The 21,111-nt window shown below is 36.8% G+C and overlaps 1 protein-coding gene across 4 annotated transcripts in view; it reads right to left on the bottom strand.

Annotated features, from left to right (window-relative positions):
* The window catches only part of OPA1 (OPA1 mitochondrial dynamin like GTPase), an 88,523-nt gene that overhangs the window by 34,765 nt on the left and 32,647 nt on the right, over positions 1 to 21,111 (bottom strand). For all 4 annotated transcript variants that reach the window (XM_081831572.1, XM_081831576.1, XM_081831583.1 and 1 more), the window contains 14 exons: positions 19,336 to 19,416; positions 19,134 to 19,208; positions 18,807 to 18,878; positions 18,624 to 18,723; positions 18,171 to 18,301; positions 15,499 to 15,571; positions 15,346 to 15,418; positions 13,708 to 13,823; positions 12,592 to 12,656; positions 11,754 to 11,830; positions 5,541 to 5,706; positions 3,380 to 3,532; positions 1,682 to 1,790; positions 1,079 to 1,158 (listed from right to left, as the gene is read on the bottom strand). In XM_081831572.1, the coding sequence (XP_081687698.1) occupies positions 1,079 to 1,158; positions 1,682 to 1,790; positions 3,380 to 3,532; positions 5,541 to 5,706; positions 11,754 to 11,830; positions 12,592 to 12,656; positions 13,708 to 13,823; positions 15,346 to 15,418; positions 15,499 to 15,571; positions 18,171 to 18,301; positions 18,624 to 18,723; positions 18,807 to 18,878; positions 19,134 to 19,208; positions 19,336 to 19,416 (1,371 nt within the window). The remainder of the gene's footprint in view (positions 1 to 1,078; positions 1,159 to 1,681; positions 1,791 to 3,379; positions 3,533 to 5,540; positions 5,707 to 11,753; positions 11,831 to 12,591; positions 12,657 to 13,707; positions 13,824 to 15,345; positions 15,419 to 15,498; positions 15,572 to 18,170; positions 18,302 to 18,623; positions 18,724 to 18,806; positions 18,879 to 19,133; positions 19,209 to 19,335; positions 19,417 to 21,111) is intronic.

Raw genomic sequence — 21,111 nt, 5'->3', positions numbered from 1 at the left:
CCTTTGATAATTTTCCATTTTTTAAATTTTTTCTCTTGATATTTCTGTATCTTGGTCTCCTTTCTCTAACTACACGGATTCAAAGACAAAAGGAAAGAAGGGAGATTGGATTCCACCTCTTTTTCTTATTCATTACTTCCTTCACTTACGTATTTTGGTTCTATATCCTGTTTTCTCGCTTCTTTTTAAGGAATGAACATAAGAATGAGATGTGGTGTAAAAAGAGAAGCCGTAACAATAAGGAATAAAAAGATGATAGGAGATGGGGACTTGAATGATCTGTACATCTTTCCTGTATTCATTTGTCAAGTTATTTATACTTGCCTTTACCATTTTGTTCTACTGAAGTGCTCATTAAATATTTATTGAATGAATAAATTCTATAGTTCTACTTCCTATCTGAATTTTTATACCTATTTTGGGAACACAACAGCAAACTAACAGAAAAATCCAGAGGTAACAACAGATGAGGTAAAAAAAAAGTCACTATTGGGGCGCCTGGGTGGCTCAGTTGGTTAAGTGACTGCCTTCGGCTCAGGTCATGATCCCAGGGTCCTGGGATCGAGTCCCACATCGGGCTCCCGGCTCAGCGGGGGCCTGCTTCTCCCTCTGACCCTCTCCTCTCTCATGCTGTTTCTCTCTCGCTCGCTCTCTAATAAATAAATAAATAAAATCTTTAAAAAAAAAAAAAGTCACTATAAGCTTTTATTCTAATCACTTTCACTCTACATCCTTTAAATTCTTGTCATTTTTTATTTCTGTTCATAACTTTAATTTTCACTTTACCTCAAATAGGGAATTGAAATGAACAAAGTAATCTACCACAAAAGGGGCATGGCTCATTTCCTCTTCCTTTTAATAACACAGCTACTTCACTTAAAAAACAAAAACAAAAAAACCCAAAAAACCAACTTTCTTTTGTAGTTTTCTATTTATTCCAAAGATTCATTATATTTTAGAAAGGCTGATAAAAAACATTTGAAATTATTAAGCTTGGACTGGAGGCATGCAAAACTTGTATTTAATGCTTGAATTAAAATAAACAGAATTATATCATAACACAGAGATTTGTCTTTACCTGTTCTTGGGTCCGGTTCTTCCAGTATAACCACCTCTTTTTCCAATCTGGACCTATCATGTTTTCAATTGTGTTTTCAGCTAGAAAAATTAAAAAAAATTTTAATTCATCAAGAAATTTTATCACTTACCAAGTTCATAAATTGTAACTAATAATAATAGTTTTGTTTTCTTAACTATTTCAAACTGCTATATCAATATAAAGTCAGTTGAAATAAATAAAAAGACTACATGATGGTTACGGTACATATATAGGAAATTTATTTTAATTATATATGTTTACAATCTATGAAAGATACAACTGCTTGTAAAGTTCCTGTAAGTATAGAGGCAAACACTAAAATAGTCTTCAATTATAGTTTTTTAGAATGTAAGTACATATAAACATGTGTCCAGTTTATTTAATATTTTCAGTAGCTACTAAGCAGTTGACTGAAAAATCTCACAAAAAATATTTAACTGTAGTATTAATGACAAAGACTATAAAATGTTTGTTTCATTTATTTTTTAAAAGCTTTTTTTTTTTTAACAAATGTTCATCAAGTTGGATAACTCCTTCACCACTGGGAATACTCAAAACTCAATAACCTGTGTCCCTACTTACTATCCTTGAGACGAGCTTGAAGAGCTTCTTCCATAAAATAAATAGCTGCATCCCACTGCTGTTTATCAGATATGGAACGGTCTTCTAAAGCATTGTGCTGAATAACCCTCTGAAATAAGGAAAGAAAAATAGCTAATTTGATTTATGCCTTATCATCTTGGTAATTTTATTCAAATAGACAGCTTATCAAATACACAAAATAATAGATGCACCTAAACATAAAAGTATGTCGCTCCCATGCAAATGCAGGAGGCCCTATTATCTGCCTATTGTCAGCTTTCTCCCAAAAGAATGAACAGTGACGATTTTTTCCTATACCAAATTAAATGAGCTATGTCTAAGATAGAGAGAGGCATATTATACATGTTAACTACATAAAATCTGCACCTAGAACCCTAGTACTCAGGAGTTAATGATTCAGATCTTCGCTACCTCTCCTTTTTGCCATATGATCTGTGTGTCTGCATTCTTAGAAAAGAGGAGAACAACAACCACTGTCTCACTGTTAACATCAATGAAAAGTATAAAGGAGAGAAGCTTAAAAGGTCTGGACAGTTATAAGCAAATGTGAGTTATTTATTATAAGAACTGATTTCTAAATTTTATAATTTTTGAATGAATGAACGAAAAAAGACACTTCTCGAAGGCAGCTAGTCTTAATAAGGTATTTAACAAGAATGAATATAGTTTTCGGGGCGCCTGGGTGGCTCAGTTGGTTAAGCGGCTGCCTTCGGCTCAGGTCATGATCCCAGGGTCCTGGGATCGAGCCCCGCATCAGGCTCCTTGCTCAGTAGAGAGCCTGCTTCTCTCTCTCCTTGTGCCTGCCTGCTCCCCCTGCTTGTGCTCTCTCTCTCTCTGTGCCAAATAAATAAAATCTTAAAAAAAAAAAAAAAAAGGATGAATATAGTTTTCAAACATGAAGACAAAACACTGGTTTAAAAATTAATTATAATTACAACCAGCCCCCAGTGAGATATGCATTTTCCTAGAAAACTGTCCTATCTTATCTTTCAAGGGTGCCTCCTTGGAACTGTCTGAGCAGAGCAGGTGCTTAACAAGGTTTATGGTGATGCAAACGTTCTACATAACAAAAGATCTGTTGGAGGTGGAGCATTTGGTGAAGGTCAAGAGCCAGGCTTTGTAATTAGAGCAGGGCTTGAGTCTGAGCTTTGCCAAGGACAATAACAGGACTGCTTAAGAACTAAATAAAATAGTACTTACAAAATATATTGTAGAGTTTCTGGCACCTTTTAAGCATTCAACATGTGGTATTTAGCATTATTTCAGGAATCTAATATTTTATGACTCAAATCCACTGAAAAGCAATGCATCTAATTCCTTTCATTACCACCAAGGGTAAAATGAGAAGCAGCTATCTGAGCCATCTGTGGTTCAGGCCCATGTAATGGCTAGTGGACAACAATTTGTGGAAGTTTATAGAAGCCTGTTTACTGCGAAGTTTCAGAGAAAAGTTTTCCTAGAAAACTTTTTTTTCTCTGAAATGACAGCCCTGGAAGAAATAGTAGAGAACCGTTAAAGGGCTGATTACAGATAGTTAAACTATTTCTTTCCTTCATTATTTTAAATTCAGAACCCAACTGAAATGGTCATATAAAAACAACTTCCTATAAAAAGGGTATCAATTTGAGAAATTGTATAAAACTGTGAGGCTGACACTGTAATATACAAATGATGTACCAAGCTGTCCTCTGCAAAATCATTCCACTTGTGGCGTTTAATACTTTCTTCCTTAACAGCCTCTTTAAGTTTATCAAATATGTCATCATGCTCTTTCCCTTTTGGTTCTGTCATGAAGCGGGAAAATTCTTCTTGTAGGGTCTCCCAAGCAACCTAGATTTAAAAGAAAAAAAGCTGTATTCATACTACTTATTTTAATATGTAACATGACAAACACGTGAAGTTAAGCCAAATAGATGTAGTAAGTTAGCTTATCACAAAATACATATTGAAACCACAATTTTTTTTTTTTTTTTTTAAAGAAGGCAGCAAATACAAACTCTGGCCTAGAGATCTCACACTGGTAGCTGGTGGGATAGATCTGGCGTCCTGACATGTTTTGCTAGACATACACAGTGTTTTAAATTTTACAAAATTAGTAGCCAACACTAAAAACAGACTTCATATAAAACCTGTGTTTCCAGCCTCTCTTGAACTCTCTGGCAGCACTGTACCCGCATTCCTATATAACACCAACTGGAACTGAACAGGGGCCGCCCCCTTGAGATAGGTTTGCACTCCAATCAGCCACCACACTTAGTGCACTTACTTATTTCATTCTGTACAACATGTGAGTTTGCCTGCTTCTTCCATACTGTAGAAAGTTTAAAATGTCATAATGATTTAGTCTTCTTCACATCTTTGTGAAGATCTAATCTTCTTCACATCTTTGCCTTTATGCAAATATATGAAGCAATGCATCAATACCTTCAATCATATTGAATATTACTTATACTGAGTATTCAATATAAGTAATATTCAACCTATATTACAGCTAACTCGTAATTACCTGGCCAGTGAAAGAAGAGCATAGTGTTAAAAGTAAGAAATAAATCTACTTATGATTAAGTGGGCTAGTTAATGTTGTATTTTTTATTTAGCCCTCCTCATTTTAAACCATGGCATAAACAATGTGACTGTCCAAGAATACCCAGTGAGGTATTAGAATCTGTTTCCCGACCCTTCAGCAGGTCCACAGCTTTCTGCCACACCCAGGCATGAAGGGAGAAAGCAGCAGGAAACAGAATGACCACTTCCCTGCTGAGCCTTAGGATGTGACAATATCCTACCATGGGACCGGGCCAGCTGTGAAAAGAGCTAGTGGAGTGGCGGCGGCAGCCCTCTAGTTATTTTAGGGGTCAATGTGTCGAGAACTGACAGGGGTCAGCTGTATGCAGCTTTGGCAGAACAGCTGTCAGTTCTTAGAAAGAGAAGTTTGAAGAAGCTGAGAAAAGAGGTGAAGCCAGGAGTGAAGGACAGGAAAGGGGGAAACACACCCAAATAATTAAAAATTAGCTGACATTTTCTTTTTCAGGTAATGAGAAATAAAATTATCTTTAACACCAAGTCTAACTTTGTGAGCAACCTCACACAGAAGGACAGGACACGCTGAGTCTTTGCTAGAATAATCATTCTTCAGAGTAATGCGTATGGCAGATCAACTTAGATGATGGTCATCATCCTAACAGCTGTGCAGTTACTGTGAGGCACTTATGTTTAAATATTTTACATATTACATCCATTTACATATTCATTTAGTCCTTAGAACAATCTGTGAGGCAGGCAATATTATCATCCCTAACGTACAGACAAATAAACAGAAAGCTGAAGCAGCTAGTCCAAGGGTCACATAGCTACTAAGTGGTTGAGACCACGTGTAACAGAAAAGCATTCTTCAAGGTACTTTCTTATAATTCCTAGTCTAACCTTCTGGCAGGATCCTAACTAAGGAAATGATTATTTAAGTGTAATTGAGCTCTGTAGAAAATCAATAAATGAAATGTTTTATTCATTAAACATTTCCCTTATGGAATCCTTATCCACAGAAAAAGCTAAAAACATCTCACATTCAAGCAAATTCTGCTGGTTTGTTACATGCTATCTTTGCAACAGAACCAATATCCTCAGACCAGCAGCATACCAATTAGTAAATTTTTATAATGGTAGTCAAGGTAGTAGCATTAAGGTTAATCCCAACACAGAGATGAGGAGTAAAGAATAAATGGAGCATAAGGACCCATTAGGAGAGACAGCGGCTGTGATGGGAATAAAACCTAAAATTCACAGCTCCTACTCCCTTCAGATAATGCTTCTTACCCATTTAATTAAATTATATCCTAACCTCTACTGCTTTATTAGGAAGCTGTTTATCAGTCCACTGTTTAAGCTTGATATCCACTGTCGTATTAAAAGTCCCTGAATTCATGGTCTGTGCAGCTGGAAGATAGATGTTTTCAATCACATGAGTTGACACTCTTTCCCACAAAGACTGCTGAAGGATTTCTTCCCTGAAATTAAAAAAAAAAAAGTTTCAAAAACACCTAATTTAAATATAATAGTTTTTAAAAACAGCTTTATTGAAGTAATATCCACTTACAATAAATTGCACATATTTAAAGCTTTGACATATGAATACACCTGTGTGCATCACCACAATCAAGATAATGAACTTACCCATCATCTCCAAAAGTTCTAACCATCAGATCTGCTTTGTTACAAGAGATTAGCTTATATTTTCTAGAATTGCATATAAATGCAATCATACAGTATACTCTTTTGTCTGTCTTCTTTCACTCAGCATATTTTGAGATTCAACCATATTGTTGTGTATATCCATGTTTCACTTCTTTTTATTGCTGAGTAGTATTCCACTATATGAATCTATTTATCTATTTACCTGCTAATGGACATCTGGGCTGCTTCCCATTATTGGTTATTCTAAATAAAGCTGCTATGAGCATTCACTGTATGGACATACACTGTTGCTCCTCTTGGGTAAAATAATTAGGGCTGGAATAGCTGTATCATATGGCAATTATATAAATAACTTTCTATGGTACTGCCAAACAGTTTTTCAAAATGGCTGAACTATTTTACATTCTCACCGGCACAGGATGAGAGTTCTAGATGCTCTACATCTTGCCAACATTTGATATGGTTAGTCATTCTGCCAGGTTTACAGTGGTATCTCATTGTGGTTTTCATCTGCATTTCCCTAATGACTAATACTTCTGAGCATCTTTTCATGTGCTTATTTGCCTCATATTAATACATACTTTTTATGTACTGACTGTGAAGTGGAGTCCAAGTCTGAGAACTTGTTGGTATAATTTTAACAATTTATCAGACCACAGCACAAAGCACAAAGATGTTATGGGATATTGCTAGGTAAAACTGTCCAACACATCATGATAAATAAAGGTAACAATATAAAAGATGGATAATCAAGTTGAGAATCCTTCCTGCTTTAAAGACATCTCAGAAGAACACAGATCTCTAAACAAGAAAAAGACAACTATTTCAATCAAGAAAAAAAACTGAACTCTCAAGAAAATATTTATTTGGCTTCTCCCAAACTAATTTCTACTGTAAGATAATACTATAACATACAAAAACATTCTGCTTGCCAAAAGTGGTCAGTTTTAAGAGTAACTTCACCCCTCTACTACACAGCCATAAAGCTCAGGGTAGCAGAAACAGCTGTCGAAAGGCCAAGCTGCAATTTTCTTGGTTGAGCAGTGTCAACATTCCCTTCTATCCAAAACTCCTCATATTTACTCAACATCTTGTGTGAAATCAAGTATACTGAGTCAATGAGCTTAGCTGCTGGTTTCCCCTTGCTAACTTTCGGGTCTTTTTTCAGTGACAACCAGAATACCAAAGAGCGTGAGGTAAGGATACAAGACCAGAAGGACACAGTCAATTTAGTCATGCTGTTAATGACAGATAATGACAGGGGGAGAATTTTAGGAGCAAGCTGGAAGAAAAGAAGCTTCTCAGGGTCTCCTATTCAGATATAATTTTAAACACAAATTCAAGATTTTGAAAGATGAACAAAAGGCCAGGATCCAGCCTCTGACCATCAAGCTTTCTGCTGCTCCTGCCTCAGAACAGACTTGGCCTGTTATCTCTTCCTCAGAGTCTGGGCATCCCAGACACCCTTTCAAGGAGATAACAAAATCCCGGACCATCAAATCCTGACAAGCCTAAGGTAACTTTCTCACAGGAGGCTGTTTTCCAGTCCACCACAGGTAGCTGCTGTCACCGATCCTCACCCCACCTTCCTTGCGCCTTTTCACCACCAAGCTGCTGTCCTGTCCACACTCCCCCTGCTCCCCTTCATCATAATCATGTTCAGTGTGCCCCCAATACTCTGTCTGGAACAAACAAACCACTTTACATTCTCACTCTTTCCCCTTTCCTTACATCCTCAAACCCTTCGTGGCTCTCCCTTCCAGACAGTGGTTGACCTTATATTCTGCTGACCGGAAGCTGTGTTCTCCTCACCCCACAATCTCTCTTCCAGACCATTAGTCCTCGACTCTCATGCAAAAATCCCTGTGGGCTGAGGCCAGCGGATGTGCTTACACCATCTGCCACCCTGACGTGCACCCTTACTTACATTTCCTAGCATATGTTATGTGACTGTAGACTTCTCTATTCTAAATTTTGCCATCATCTAGGGATAATTCCACAAATACGCAAAATACAATTAACATTATAGTTCTACGTATTCCTCTCATTATCTCCAGGAACTTTACCTCCATTTTTACTCCACTCTAATGAAAACATTTTTCAAAATGGAAATTTCTTGTTTTAAAGCAGAGGACTCACTCTATATAGTAATTTCAACCAATACAGAAAATGTAAGAAGTCCTCCATAATTCCTCTTTCAGTAGTACAATCACTATTCAGCTTAATTTATCAATAAAAACACTGAATCCTTGAATAAATATTTGTGTGTTTACATATTACACAGACTGTTTTATAAATATTTTTATTTTTTATTTATTTATTTTTTAAAGATTTATTTGACAGAGAGAGACACAGCGAGAGAGGGAACACAAGCAGGGGGAGTGTGAGAGGGAGAGGCAGGCTTCCCACTGAGCAGGGAGCCTGATGCCAGGCTCGATCCCAGGACTCTGAGATCATGACCTGAGCTGAAGGCAGATGCTTAACAGCTGAGCCACCCAGGCGCCCCTATAAATACTTTTTAAAAGTTAAAAGCATGTTATACAGTTTTCCATGTTATGCATTTCCATTCCATGGGCACCACAGTAACCCACTCTATGAATAAATCAAATATATTAATTCCAAATAGAAAACATAAGTTTTCAATTTTTTTACACTTATACACAAAACAATGGTGAAGATTCTTATGTGTTCATCTCTGTCAAATATATCTTCATTCCTACAAATTCACAGCAATGTAATTACTGGATAAAAATGTACTCACTGTTTAACTGACTTCTCCATTACCTATACATCCAATCACTAAATCCTGTCAATTCTATCTTCTAGGTAACTTCTCAGACATTTCAAAACTGTCTCCTCTTCTCCATCTGCACAACCACTATTCAAGTTCCAGCCACCATCACCTCTCATCTACATAATTTCAACAGCCAACTGCCTCTTTGCTCACTGCCCCGTTCTTCATAGCATTCCACTTTCCCTACTACAAAGATCATTCTAAAATAAAATGCAAATCTGCCCTAAAGTTATTCAGTGGCCCTCAGTGCTCGTGGGATAAATTCCAAGCTTCTGAACATGGCTTGCATGGCCCTTGATAATCTGTATCTTGTTTGTATCTACTGTTTTATCTCCTGTCACTTGCCTCCTTCTATGCTAAAGCCATAGGTAACAGTCTTCAGCTACCTTTGTCACTTTGCTTGCTCTCACCTCCTGGGCTCTGCAATTTTCCTGTCACTGCCTTCACCTAACACCTTTTACCCTTTAAATCTAGGATTATGATATCAGAAATCTTTTTTAATTCCTCAACTCTGAGTTAGGAAACTCAACTGTGCATTCCCATTTTCCTTTCACTCTTTTAACAAAATAAACTTAATACTTTTAACCAAAAGTTATATGCGTACCATCATACCATTTTTTAAAAAGTGAATTTCTATCAATACAGTCAGCTATCCTTCTAAATGACATATAAAAAAGAGACAAATCTGTAATAACGGTCACATAATGTTAATGGTATACCAATATCTCCTGCTTAATGTTAGTAATCAATTCCTGATAATCAGGTATATTATGTGAAATCGCTGAGAGCCTATTTCTGCCTAAATGCATCATATGTCAAATATAAACCCCCAACAACTTTCTTAAAATATAGTTACAGTAGAGTAGAACACCTGTAAGCAAATTATAAACTATCACATTTAGGACATAAAATACTTGTAACCCTGCTTCCAGATCACCAAGTATAGATCAAGTAGTCCTGGCAATTAAATAATTAATATCTTAGTCACCCTAAAATATCACATAAAGCATATGCAACACACACACACACAAAATACTACTTAAGACAATAACAACTACATCACAAAAATAAAATGTTTTGGGTACAACGCAGTTGAATTCAGTGTGGTATGAACAGTTATAATTAGGACCTGCTAATTTGATCTACATTTGTGTTAAGCTATAGAGCCTGAAAAAAAAAAAAAAGCCGACGAAAAGATACAGACATCTGATCCATCAGCTCACAGAATAAACCTCTAGCAGCTAGATGCCTACTTCTTTCCCTTGACTTCTCAATAGGCAGCCTCGAAATACAGGCTTCTCATCCCTTCACAATTCCCTTCAGCCACCTGCATGTTACATAAATGACATCTATCTTCATTGCTCACTTTAGTGCAGGTATATTTTGATTTCTGACTGCTCTGCCCAAACAAAACTACCCATTTCATTTGATGATGCCAGGAATTTACAGATGCACCATATTTTTCTCCCATAGACAGCATTAGTTATAATAGTTTACAAATCACTTTTCATGTATATTATCCTCATACAACCTAGTATGACAAGTAGTATTCATTCTTTGTGTGCACATGTGTGCACAGGGGTGTGTGTGTGTGTGTGTGTTCACACACTCTATCTCTTGCAATTTCAAAAGCTAATTGGCTTACAGAAAGCCATAGAACTGGCTTAAAATACAAATAATAACAAAGATAAGCTGGGTTGTATATATACCTGATTAATCAATCAACAAAATAGATAAGATCAGAATCCTTTTGGGGATAAGGAGACTGAAAATAGGCAAATTTTGGCTCCCTGAAGAGGAAGAAAGGACACTGAGGGGGGAAACTAACAATACTAAATAAACTAACAATACTGAATACTGAGTTCAAATTTAAGGACTGGACACTATTCTCTAGGCTCAATTTGGATCATCTTAAACTGAGCAAAGAGAAGAACAGAAAATATTTAGTTCTAGTCCAAGAATGATAAATTTTTAAAAACACTATAGATTTCATTAGAAAGATAATTTATGCACAAGGAATTTGTTAATTAAAATATAATTGCAAAAAAAATCAAGGCTATTTATACATATCTTGCTTGAGTTACACAGAACCTATTTTGGTTTCAGTGCCAACAAATTTAAGAGTGCCAAAATTCATTTAAACATAAATAGAAGGTGATAGTTTGCCCCGAAAGAGATTTGCATGACTATTTTTCAAAAGGATGACTTTACCTCCTATTTTAAAAAAATCTCCAATAAAATTCAACTTGAAATAAGATTTGTACAAAACATGAGGCACATATTACAAAAAGTACCAATTGTTCTTACTAAGAAATGAGAACTTGAAAATATATACTCCTTTCCCTTTACAAATTAATTTTCTCTATGGTTTTGTTCTCTGTGATTAATCTAACAAGAGCAACCAGCTTTTTAAAATTTATTTTTTTAATTTAAATTCAATTAATTAACATATAGTATATTATGAGTTTCAGAGATAGAGGTCAGTGATCATGTCTTATATAATACCCAATGTTCATTAACATCACGTGCCCTCCTTCATGCCCATTACCCTGTTACCCCATCCCTCCATCCACCACCCTCCCTCCAGCAGCCCTCAGTTTGTTTCCTATGATTAAGAGTCTCTTATGGTTTGTCTCCCTCCCTGATTTCGTCTTGTTTTATTTTTCCCTCCCTTTCCCCGTAAGAGCAACCAGTTTTGATAGACTGATCTTTATCTAAAACACAACTTGATGAAACTTTTGCCTAAATGACTTGACAGAAATCAAAATTATATACAAGGTAAAGAAAGCCTAAGACAAATTAAGATTTAAAAAGACCATGGAGAAAGCAATTTTTCAGAATATCTCTTCTGAAAGATATTAAATACATAATTTATTGTACTTAAATACTTAATTAGACTACAATACTGGTTAGATTTTGCAAAAAGAAATACTTTTATGCTACTGCCTATTTACTGTTTTGGGGGATGAGCCAAGGCTACAATAAATCACGGCTTTATCAATCTAAATTTTAGTATCTCATTATAATCCATATAGTAAAATCTTTGAGAAAAGGTCAAATACTCACCAATGTTTTGGTGTAACCTGGCTCAGACTGATAACTTCATCGAGGATTTCATTTTTAGCTTTTTCAAATAGTTCGTTCTAGGTAATATAGATACAAGTAAGATTTTCATAACATCAATCTGCCCTGCCATGAGTTTTAGATATCACTAAAAAGAAGGCCTCTGACATGCTAGTAGGTTGAACTTATGTCTGAAGCATGCATAAACCAGCAAATAATGTTCTTCTCTCCTACCCTCTTTTTTTAGGAATACCAGTAGCCAGATAAGGACAAAGACACGGACACAGATGTCTACCTTATTCACTCAATTCTGAGTGTAGTTTTTCATGTAACAAATGTTACATGAAAATATCAATACATATTAATTTAGTCTATTAGCATTAATAAACCGATGCTGTGTTTTACAACAGATGGCATTTTAAAAATCAAAGAAAACCAATATTTAAGTCCCACTAAATTAGAGTATATTTCTCCACAGTAAATGTTGAAAAGGTAAAAAAGTTGATGTATAATTTTAAAAAAGTTTACATTACATAAATATATTAATTCTATTAAATGTTTCTCACTTTTTCAGAAAACATTTTTAAACAATTGCTTTAGCATCTTATGATCTATAATTATTTTTTAATATTATGTCCCAAATAATTTAAATTATTGTAGAAGAGATAACTGCAGTCTTGCAGTTATACAGAGAACTATATTCTTGCAGCTCTAAATTAGTAATCCTATGGTCAAAATCAAAGCAGTTTGGCTTACCAGATTTTGCTCGTCAACATAAATTCTGTTAGAGCACCATATTAAACAAGACATATGCGAAACACATGAGGCACACAAACATTACCCGGTCAAGTTCTCGCAGGCGAGGATAGTTATTCTTCCACTCAGTTTCAAGGTTAAAACGTGTTGCTGAGGAAGAAGGACAGATGTTCCAGTTTCAGGATTCTCTTTCTACCCAGTTGTGGTGGTTACAGGTGATCACACATCTCTCTGTACTAACTGAATTTCTGAGTGTGCATCGATGGCTCCTGAGTATTCTGGCTCTCAACATCTCAGAATCTCACTATTGCAACAGCTTTCCAAACCAATCTTCTTGACTTGTTTCTCCATCTTCAATCCACATAACACAGAGCTGAAACAGCTTAGTACAGCTGCTAAAGGCAGGGACTTTGGAATCACATCACCAGGATTCAAATCCTGGGTCTATTATCTATTGTGTGTGATGCTGGGTGCATCACTTAGGTGAGTTAACTCTGGTGCCCCACTTTCCCCTTCTGTAGAATGGGAACAATAACAATACTCACAGGGTTGCTGAGGGACTAAGCAGGTAGAATTCCCAAGTGGGAAAAGGGAAGGAAAGTATACTCTCAGTCAAATGCAACTATGGAAGCAAAGCCACAGAGCAGGAAAGTGTGGGATTCAGGAACTAAGACAAAATAGCTGAAGCTCAGGCTGCTCTGCCTTCCAACACCACTCCTCTCTTCCCCCTGAAATGGGGGAATCTGAGTCCCCTCTAGTTTACTAAGTTTTCTCCCAAACACTACTGCAAACTTGCTACATCTGCAAAGTGCTCCTTGCGATGTTTCCTCTGAAGGAGAAAGTGTTCTTGAACAACAACTGGAAATTTGTATTTTTTCCATTTTCCACATACTAATAGAAAATGAACTAAAAAGCAACTGTTCAGGGAATAAAGAATCTGCTGGATACCTAAGACTGCCAACTAATAAAATGTCTGAAGTTGTTAGCTTATTTTATTTTTTTAAGATTTTATTTAAGAGAGAGAGAGCATGAGAAGGGGGAGGGTCAGAGGGAGAAGCAGACTCCCTGCCGAGCAGGGAGCCTGATGCGGGACTCGATCCCGGGTCTCCAGGATCATGACCTGAGCCGAAGGCAGTCGCTTAACCAACTGAGCCACCCAGGCGCCCTGAAGTTGTTAGCTTATTTTGAAAAGCCAACTTACCTTTGAAACTATCAGCCTGTTGCTCAACTGACTCTCGTACCATTTTCCAAAAGCAGTCTGAAACAGCAAGGCTTAAATTTCTTGTAGTCACCTGGTGTGCCTTTAGCATGCTTGTCCTATTAAAAAATAACAAGAGCTACGGTACATAAAAATGGCAAAAAGGACAACACTCTCACCACGTTTGAAAATGTGCTTGTTGTAATATAAGAGAAGAGTCACTCATATTTTATACCAGTGCTGTTCAATAAAACCTGTGATGCGGAAAACGACCTCTATCTGAGCTATCCAACATGGTAGCTACTAGCCCCTTGAGGTATTTGAGCCCTTGGAATGTATGGCTGGTGTGACTGAGGAACAGAAGTTTAAATTTCTTTCAAGTTAACTAATTCAAATTCAAGTAACCACCGGAGGCTAGTGCCTATCATGTTGGACAGGTAAGTTCCATGATTGTCAGCTCCTCCCCACAGAATATACTCAAGACCATGTTTGCAAGAACTATCTTGATTTACTATACTAATACAGATGCAAACATACCTTGCCATTTTAAGAGCTTCTATATATAAGGTTTTAATATAATTCAGTTGTCCTTTAGCTCTTCCTTTTTGCTTTTCTGTCAGGATCTTATTTTCTGTTAATTTCTGTCAATATTTAGGGATACCCCTTTGACAACCCCACCCTCCACTCCAACTTTCCCCAATACTGAAGAGAACCAAATACAGGTATTCTCAACATAACTGTTGAGGGAAATTGGCTGGCTCAGCATGCAACTCTTTTTTTTTTTTTTAAGATTTTATTTATTTAGGAGTGCTTGGGTGGCTCAGTTGTTTAACCATCTGACTCTTGGTTTCAGCTCAGGTCATGATCTTGGGGTCATGAGATCAAGCCCCACGTTGGGCTCCGCGCTTAGCACAGAGTCTGCTTGTCCCTTTCCCTTTGCTCCTCCCCCCGCCTGCCCGCTTTTCTCAAATAAGTAAATAAATAAAATCTTAAAACAATAAAAAAAGATTTTATTTATTTATTTATTTGAGAGAGAGCTCATGGGTGCAAGCTGGGGGGATAGGCAGAGGGAGAGACAGAGAGAATCTCAAGCAGATTCCCCACTAAGTGCAGAGCCCAATGTAGGGCTCGATCCCACAACCCTGAGATCATGACCTAAGCCAAAATCTAGAGGTGGATGCTGAACTGACTGAACCACCCAGGCGCTCTGGTAGAGCATGTGAATCTTGTTGTGAGTTTGATACCCACGTCAGGGGTAGAGTTTACTTAAAATATAAATAAATAAATAAAATAAAGTAAAATACCAGAAGGATGGGTTTCTTTAAAAGATAAACAAATAAAAATGTAAGCGTTGATTTTTAAATATTATTTCATAAGTAAAACAACTAAGGAGGTGTCCGTGTTGTCTTTCAGTGCCCACAGCCCGAGGGGCAGTTTTTTACACCAGCATGTATTATACCAGTGATAAGATGCTCCTAATTCTGAGTAGCTTGAGGACTTGCCTATTAACAGATCACTATTTCGGAAAAATGCTGGAAATTCAATGTTAAACTAGCAGCTATAAAACAAACTTTTAAGTGAAAACAGTTTAAGCTACTCCCTCACTACAAAAATCTTCAAATAGTTAAACCATATACCTACTTCAGGAGTTTTGAATTTTCAAAAAATTCTTCTTCATATTCTCTTATAGCTTCAATGCTTTCAGAGCTGTTTCCTAGGGAAAGATGTTGGAGGTCTAAGAAAATTAATCTTATTTGAAAACAACAAAAATTATGATAATCCATCTTTGCATACCTTTTCCTGTTACAACAGCAAAATAACCCAGAGCTTTCATTGGGAAGAGTTTTCCTTCAATAATCTGCTGAATCTATTTTTAAAAGTGGGAAATAAATGTGAGATGTAGGTTTATATAATTTTTTTAAAGCACAACATACTATGCAGAAAGAAAATTTAATAACGCTGCATATATATATTCAGTCAAATATATAAATCTGTACAAAAGTATTAAAATGTTTTTTAATCGCTACTTGAGGGGAAAAATGATTATATTTAATTTTACTACACTAAAAGATGCATTATTAAGACCTAAGATGCATTATTAAAACTTGGAATGATGTGCAGTGCTTTGGGGTCAGGCCTCAGTTTAATTTCAACTGCACCACTTACTAGCTGTAAGACCTTAAGAAGCTACTTACTTTTTTTCAAAATGACTGTTGAGAAGATTCTCTGAGGCACTACGATACGAACCACAGTGCCAGGCACACAGAGGCACTCGGTAATGGCAGCTGCGATGATTATTTCCCCATACTCTTCTTCAAATAGATAAATTCTAACCAAGTTGGACTGTCTTATCTTACTCTACTTTTAAAAATATTGGGATCCACTGGCTCTCATCTCTTTTAGGGTCAAAAACCCTTTTCTAAATGTAATAAAAACTAGAGACTCTGTCCCCAGAAAAATGCATATTTGCATAGAGATCTATCATTCACAGTTTAAGAGTTCCTGCTCCCAGAAGCCCGTTCACATTAATACTGCAGTAAAAATCCCTTCTCTAAGACAAGTTACACCCCTGAGCTAATGCTGACTCTTTGGTATAAAAAAGGATTGATACAAATTTCAATTGCATTTCAAAAGAAATATAAACTCACTATCCTAGAGAAGAGGGGAAAGGAATGAGAGAAATGAAGGGATGTGGGAAGGAGGCACAGAATTCCCTTCGACCTTGTTTCTCCCTGTCTCCAAACCAGGTCCAATACCACCATAGCAGGCACACACCCCCCCACCCCGCCCCCCAATACGGCAAAGCAAAGGTCAGGGAAGCTGTGCAGAGAAGAGTTAACATAGCAGCCTGAGACTGCTGTCCTTAGAAAGGCCTGCTCGCCTTTCACTGGCATCTGAGGACCTCATTGGTAAACAATCCCCACATTGATACAAAACTTTCCCCGCATAACAGTGGCTCATTGTGTGAGTAATGTGGTTTCTGCTGAACATCTGCTTTCCTTTGGGTGTCTGGAATTTTGGTACTTGAGGGTGCCTACATGAACAGCCCCCAGTAAAAACCTTAGGTGTTCTCTCATGAGAAACTTGTTGCTGGAGGGATTAAGTGCTTCCTGCAGGACTCTACTGGGAAAGGGCTCTGGGAAACCTGAGCCTGGTTTCCTCCAGATACCATCTCTTGTACTTTTGCCTTTTGTGATTCTGCTTTGTATCCAATCACTGTTAACAGATGTTAAGTGTAAGGATGACTATGTGCTGAGTCCTGTGAGTCCCTCTACGGAATCGGTGAACTTTGGGGTGGTCTATCTTGGGAACCCAGCACAAAAGGCACACTTGCAGCAAGTTTCAGGTGGGAAGGAGAGAAATTCTAAGCAGTAGCACAAGGGATGGGTACTTATACCTGAAGTTGTGCTATGGGGGATCAAGATATAATAATGACAGATGAGAGCCACCATGTATTGTAAGACAGTGCCAAGCACTATTTTAACCACTTCACAACAAATATTTAACTCATTAAATCTTTGCAACCTATGAGATAGTACCCATTATCTTCATTCCCAACAGATGAGGAAGCCGAAAGCATTAAAAAAGTTTAAAAATTTACCCAATATTATACAGCTAGCAAAGAGTAGAGCCAGCATTTGAAACCAAGCAATCTGGCTACAGATTCTGTACTCTCAACCACTACCTTCTGCCTTTACAACTAAGTAAAGAGCATGCCCTAAGTCACAACTTGCACCCTAATAATACTTACAAGGTCATCCTGAAACAAAACTTTTTCGTTGTTACAGGAGAGGGACAGGAGGGACATGTATAAAGTTGCAGAATTTCAGAAATGAAAATGACCCTAAAGATCAACTAGATTAATAGGATGGATTATGCACTAACTAGATGCAGAGAATTAACAAGATTTGCCCAAGGACACACAGCCAGTTGGTGGTGGAGCATGGATAAGAATGCTGAGCCCTGACACCAACCCAGTGCCTTCCCTATTAATCTGCTTCTTAGTCTTTGATCAGTTAGGGAAGGTAATGTTTGTTTACAAAAAAAAAAAGTATACACAATGTAGCGTCACCAGGCCTACACTAATTTATGAACATTAACTAAAAAGAAAAAAAAATTTAGAAAAGAAACCCCACAATCATTATTAATTTGTGGTTAATTAGTAAGTGGTTAATGACTGTCAGCATAGAAGATTATTTAAATTAGAGTAAGCAATATTAACAGTTTTCTAAGGATTTCTCAAGTAAACAAACTGAAAATTATGGAATTTTATTTATACTTCAAAATTGCACTTAAATAATTTATTATAACTTTCTAATACTTTGTTTTTAATGAGAAGAAAAATCCCACTAAAGTATTCCACAAGGAGTTTTTGTTTGTTTGTTTTTGTTTTTATCACCAGTCTCTATCATGGCTGAAGCTTGTACAAAGCATCTGTTTTCTCATAATGAAGAACTTGCCCTTACCCTGCTTGGGCTAGCCACATTTTTTTCTGCCAGGTCTACTTTGGTCAAAACAAATATTGTCCTCCTTCCATGAGGATCCATTTGACTGACCAAGTCTGTAACAATGCTGCGTTCAGCATCCACAGATCCATCTGAAAAAAATTTGAAAAATGATACTTAACAATTGCAAAGTAGATTTTAAAACTTCTATACGCTACACCCTTATATCTAGATTATAGTAAGAAAAATTTTCTTAATACATTTATCTTAGTTATGAAAAGAAATTCTAGTCAATAAAAATCTGTGATGCCTACAATGAAATTTTTCAAAATATTCCCAATTTCAATTCCATTTACTAATGAAATGCAAGACATTTATCTTGTATTTTTATATAACATGCATATTTAGAGCAAAGCTTAGATTGCTAAAGAAGGAAGCATATCACTGCAATTAAAACCTTTTGATAAGATTTACCTTGAATACATAGTATGATGGCATTAGGATTTTGCATATAAGCTTTGCTGATACTGAAAATAGTTTCCTTCGTGTCAGGAGCCATGCCTGATGTCACAGTCTTGAAGAAAAAGGTTTTAAATGTCATTATACATATTTTCCACAATAGGAACAAGACAAAATACACATTTTGTATATACTTACACTAATCACACCTGGCAAGTCAACAAGCACCATCCTCTGCAGTCCAGGGCCTTTTACATTTAAAGATATGGTCTACTCAGGGAAAAAACAAAACAAAACTCATTGTGGGGGGGTTGGTTTGTTAGGAATTTATTCTTTTTCTAATCCTTTCAGTTAATTATTCTAGAAAATCACCCACAAAATGATACATTATTTGGAATATTAAAAAAAAATCTATGTATCTTAGAATAGCTGCAATCTAAACACAAATACCAATATCATGATTTATCTGAAATCATTAACTTTGAATTTCCATAGAACATTGTTAAAATGAATTACAACACTTACCTCAGGACTAACAGTACAGCCTTCTTTCACATTTTTCCTCATTCGGAGTTCTATTTCATGTCTTAATGCTGCAAGCTATTAATGGAAAACAACAAAATCCTATGAAAATCTTCAGCTAACAAGTATTCCAGTTAGTTGTCTTTCATAAGCTTATAGGAGTTATAAAGTTACACACATGAACCTCCATGTAAATTCTACTTACATCCTCCTCTTTGGTAAGATCGAACTCCCGAGAACTATCTTTAAACAAGGCCACGTGGTGAGGACCTTCACTAAGAGTAACCTGAAATTAATGGAGAATCGAGAGGTAGTAATGCATTTACAATTCATACTGATCCCATAGGACTTACATGGTCTAGAGGCGCCCACTGCACTGCATAACTCTGGGCATGCCCTCATAGCACACATCAGGAACACCCCTGGGGGCTGTCAACATGGCAGTACAGAGACTATAGAATTTTTTATCTGTATTGTCCATACATCTCTTGCATGTGCTGTAATTTCCCAACAAGACTGATGGCTACTCTTTATCTTTCATGACCTAAAATTAAATGCTGCTGCCCGTCTCCTTTCCCAGTCAAGGCTGTAAGGCTACTGAGCACAAAACCATCAACCTAAAACTTGAAAAACAAAAAGAAATCTTGGATTTAACTTCACAGGTCAACTTAGGTAAAGGACAATTCATTTATTCAATTTCTATCTATTGAGGGCTAACTGTGTCAAGTGTTCCAGGGGGGGAAACAAAGAACAGACTGTCCCTGGTTTAGATCTCACTGAGATCTCCTGGGAAGAAATATACACAAAGCTAACAGGACAGTGTAGCAAAACCTAGGTGCACACAAGACTGACCACAGGGGAGCTAAGGCAGCCTTCACCCAAGGAGTGAGTGACATCTGTATAAGGAATTTTCTAACAGCTTATATATCAACAGTCAGGGCTTTCATGAGAACTTTTAAGTTCACATTCCTTTACTTTTCAGTTGTAACTTTTCAAGTTTATAATGATCCGATTTCACTTTTTAAAATACAATTCCTTCTACTGAGACAAGCTAAGCAGGCTAGATAACCAATAAAACTCAGCTGTTTGAAGGCACTGGAGAGCAACCATGGCAGCCTGGACTTGGTCCAAGACCCCAGAGGATTTTAGGGCACACTCCTACGGCTGTTTTCCTTCAGGGTGCTTGCAGATTTATGGCACAGGGTAGCATAAGAGAAAAGGTTAAAACTTGAAGCGGTCTTACTGGGTTGAGGAGACAAGATAAGAGATCAGGGTATCAAGCATCCCTGGGTTAAGGTGGTAAAGCCCCAGAAAAAAAGACAGCAGAAATGAATCTCCAAAGACCAAGCCCTACCTTTTGTGCACAATTTCCCCATAAGGTGTTTGCACATGAGTTAACAAAGCAGAAAGAATCTGCTAAAAAGGCTAAAATGCTAAGTCAAGATTCTGGCAATCTGTTTAGGAGAGACAAAAATCTGGTGTTCAGAGTCCATCAAGGAGGAGAAGTCCTGGTAAATTCTAGAGGTGTAATGGTGAACTGGAGAGAAGGAAATCTGTCCATGATTTACTTGTCTGCTAGAAGAAAATTAATTCCTTCCTAAAATATAACATCATTCATAATGTTATTTTACCAAAACATCATTCATCATGTTATTCATATAACAGCCGCTACAATTAGAATGCTAGTGGCAATGTAGAAGGTAGGTTTTTACAATGTTTTTAGAGATGATTATAGAGCAAGATATGAGGTGCAGTCAGATTTCCCCCCACTGGAAATATCCCAAGTGCCCATCAATAGTAAAATGGATCTATAAATTTTGGTGCATTCACACAAAACTACAGAACAATGGAAAAGAAACTAGTTTTACACAACATAGTTGAATTGACACCCAGACCCAAAACAGTGCATTCTGTATAAATCACACTAGACTGCCTATTGCAGTTATGAACAGACTTCATTTCTGGAAGATTTTAGCATCAG

The sequence above is a fragment of the Leptonychotes weddellii genome, chromosome 1 (genome assembly GCF_054177405.1).
Source record: "Leptonychotes weddellii isolate Sample4059 chromosome 1, ASM5417740v2, whole genome shotgun sequence".
NCBI lineage: Eukaryota > Metazoa > Chordata > Mammalia > Carnivora > Phocidae > Leptonychotes > Leptonychotes weddellii.
Note: the sequence above shows the minus strand (reverse complement) of the source record. Positions and strands in the feature narration are given on the sequence as shown.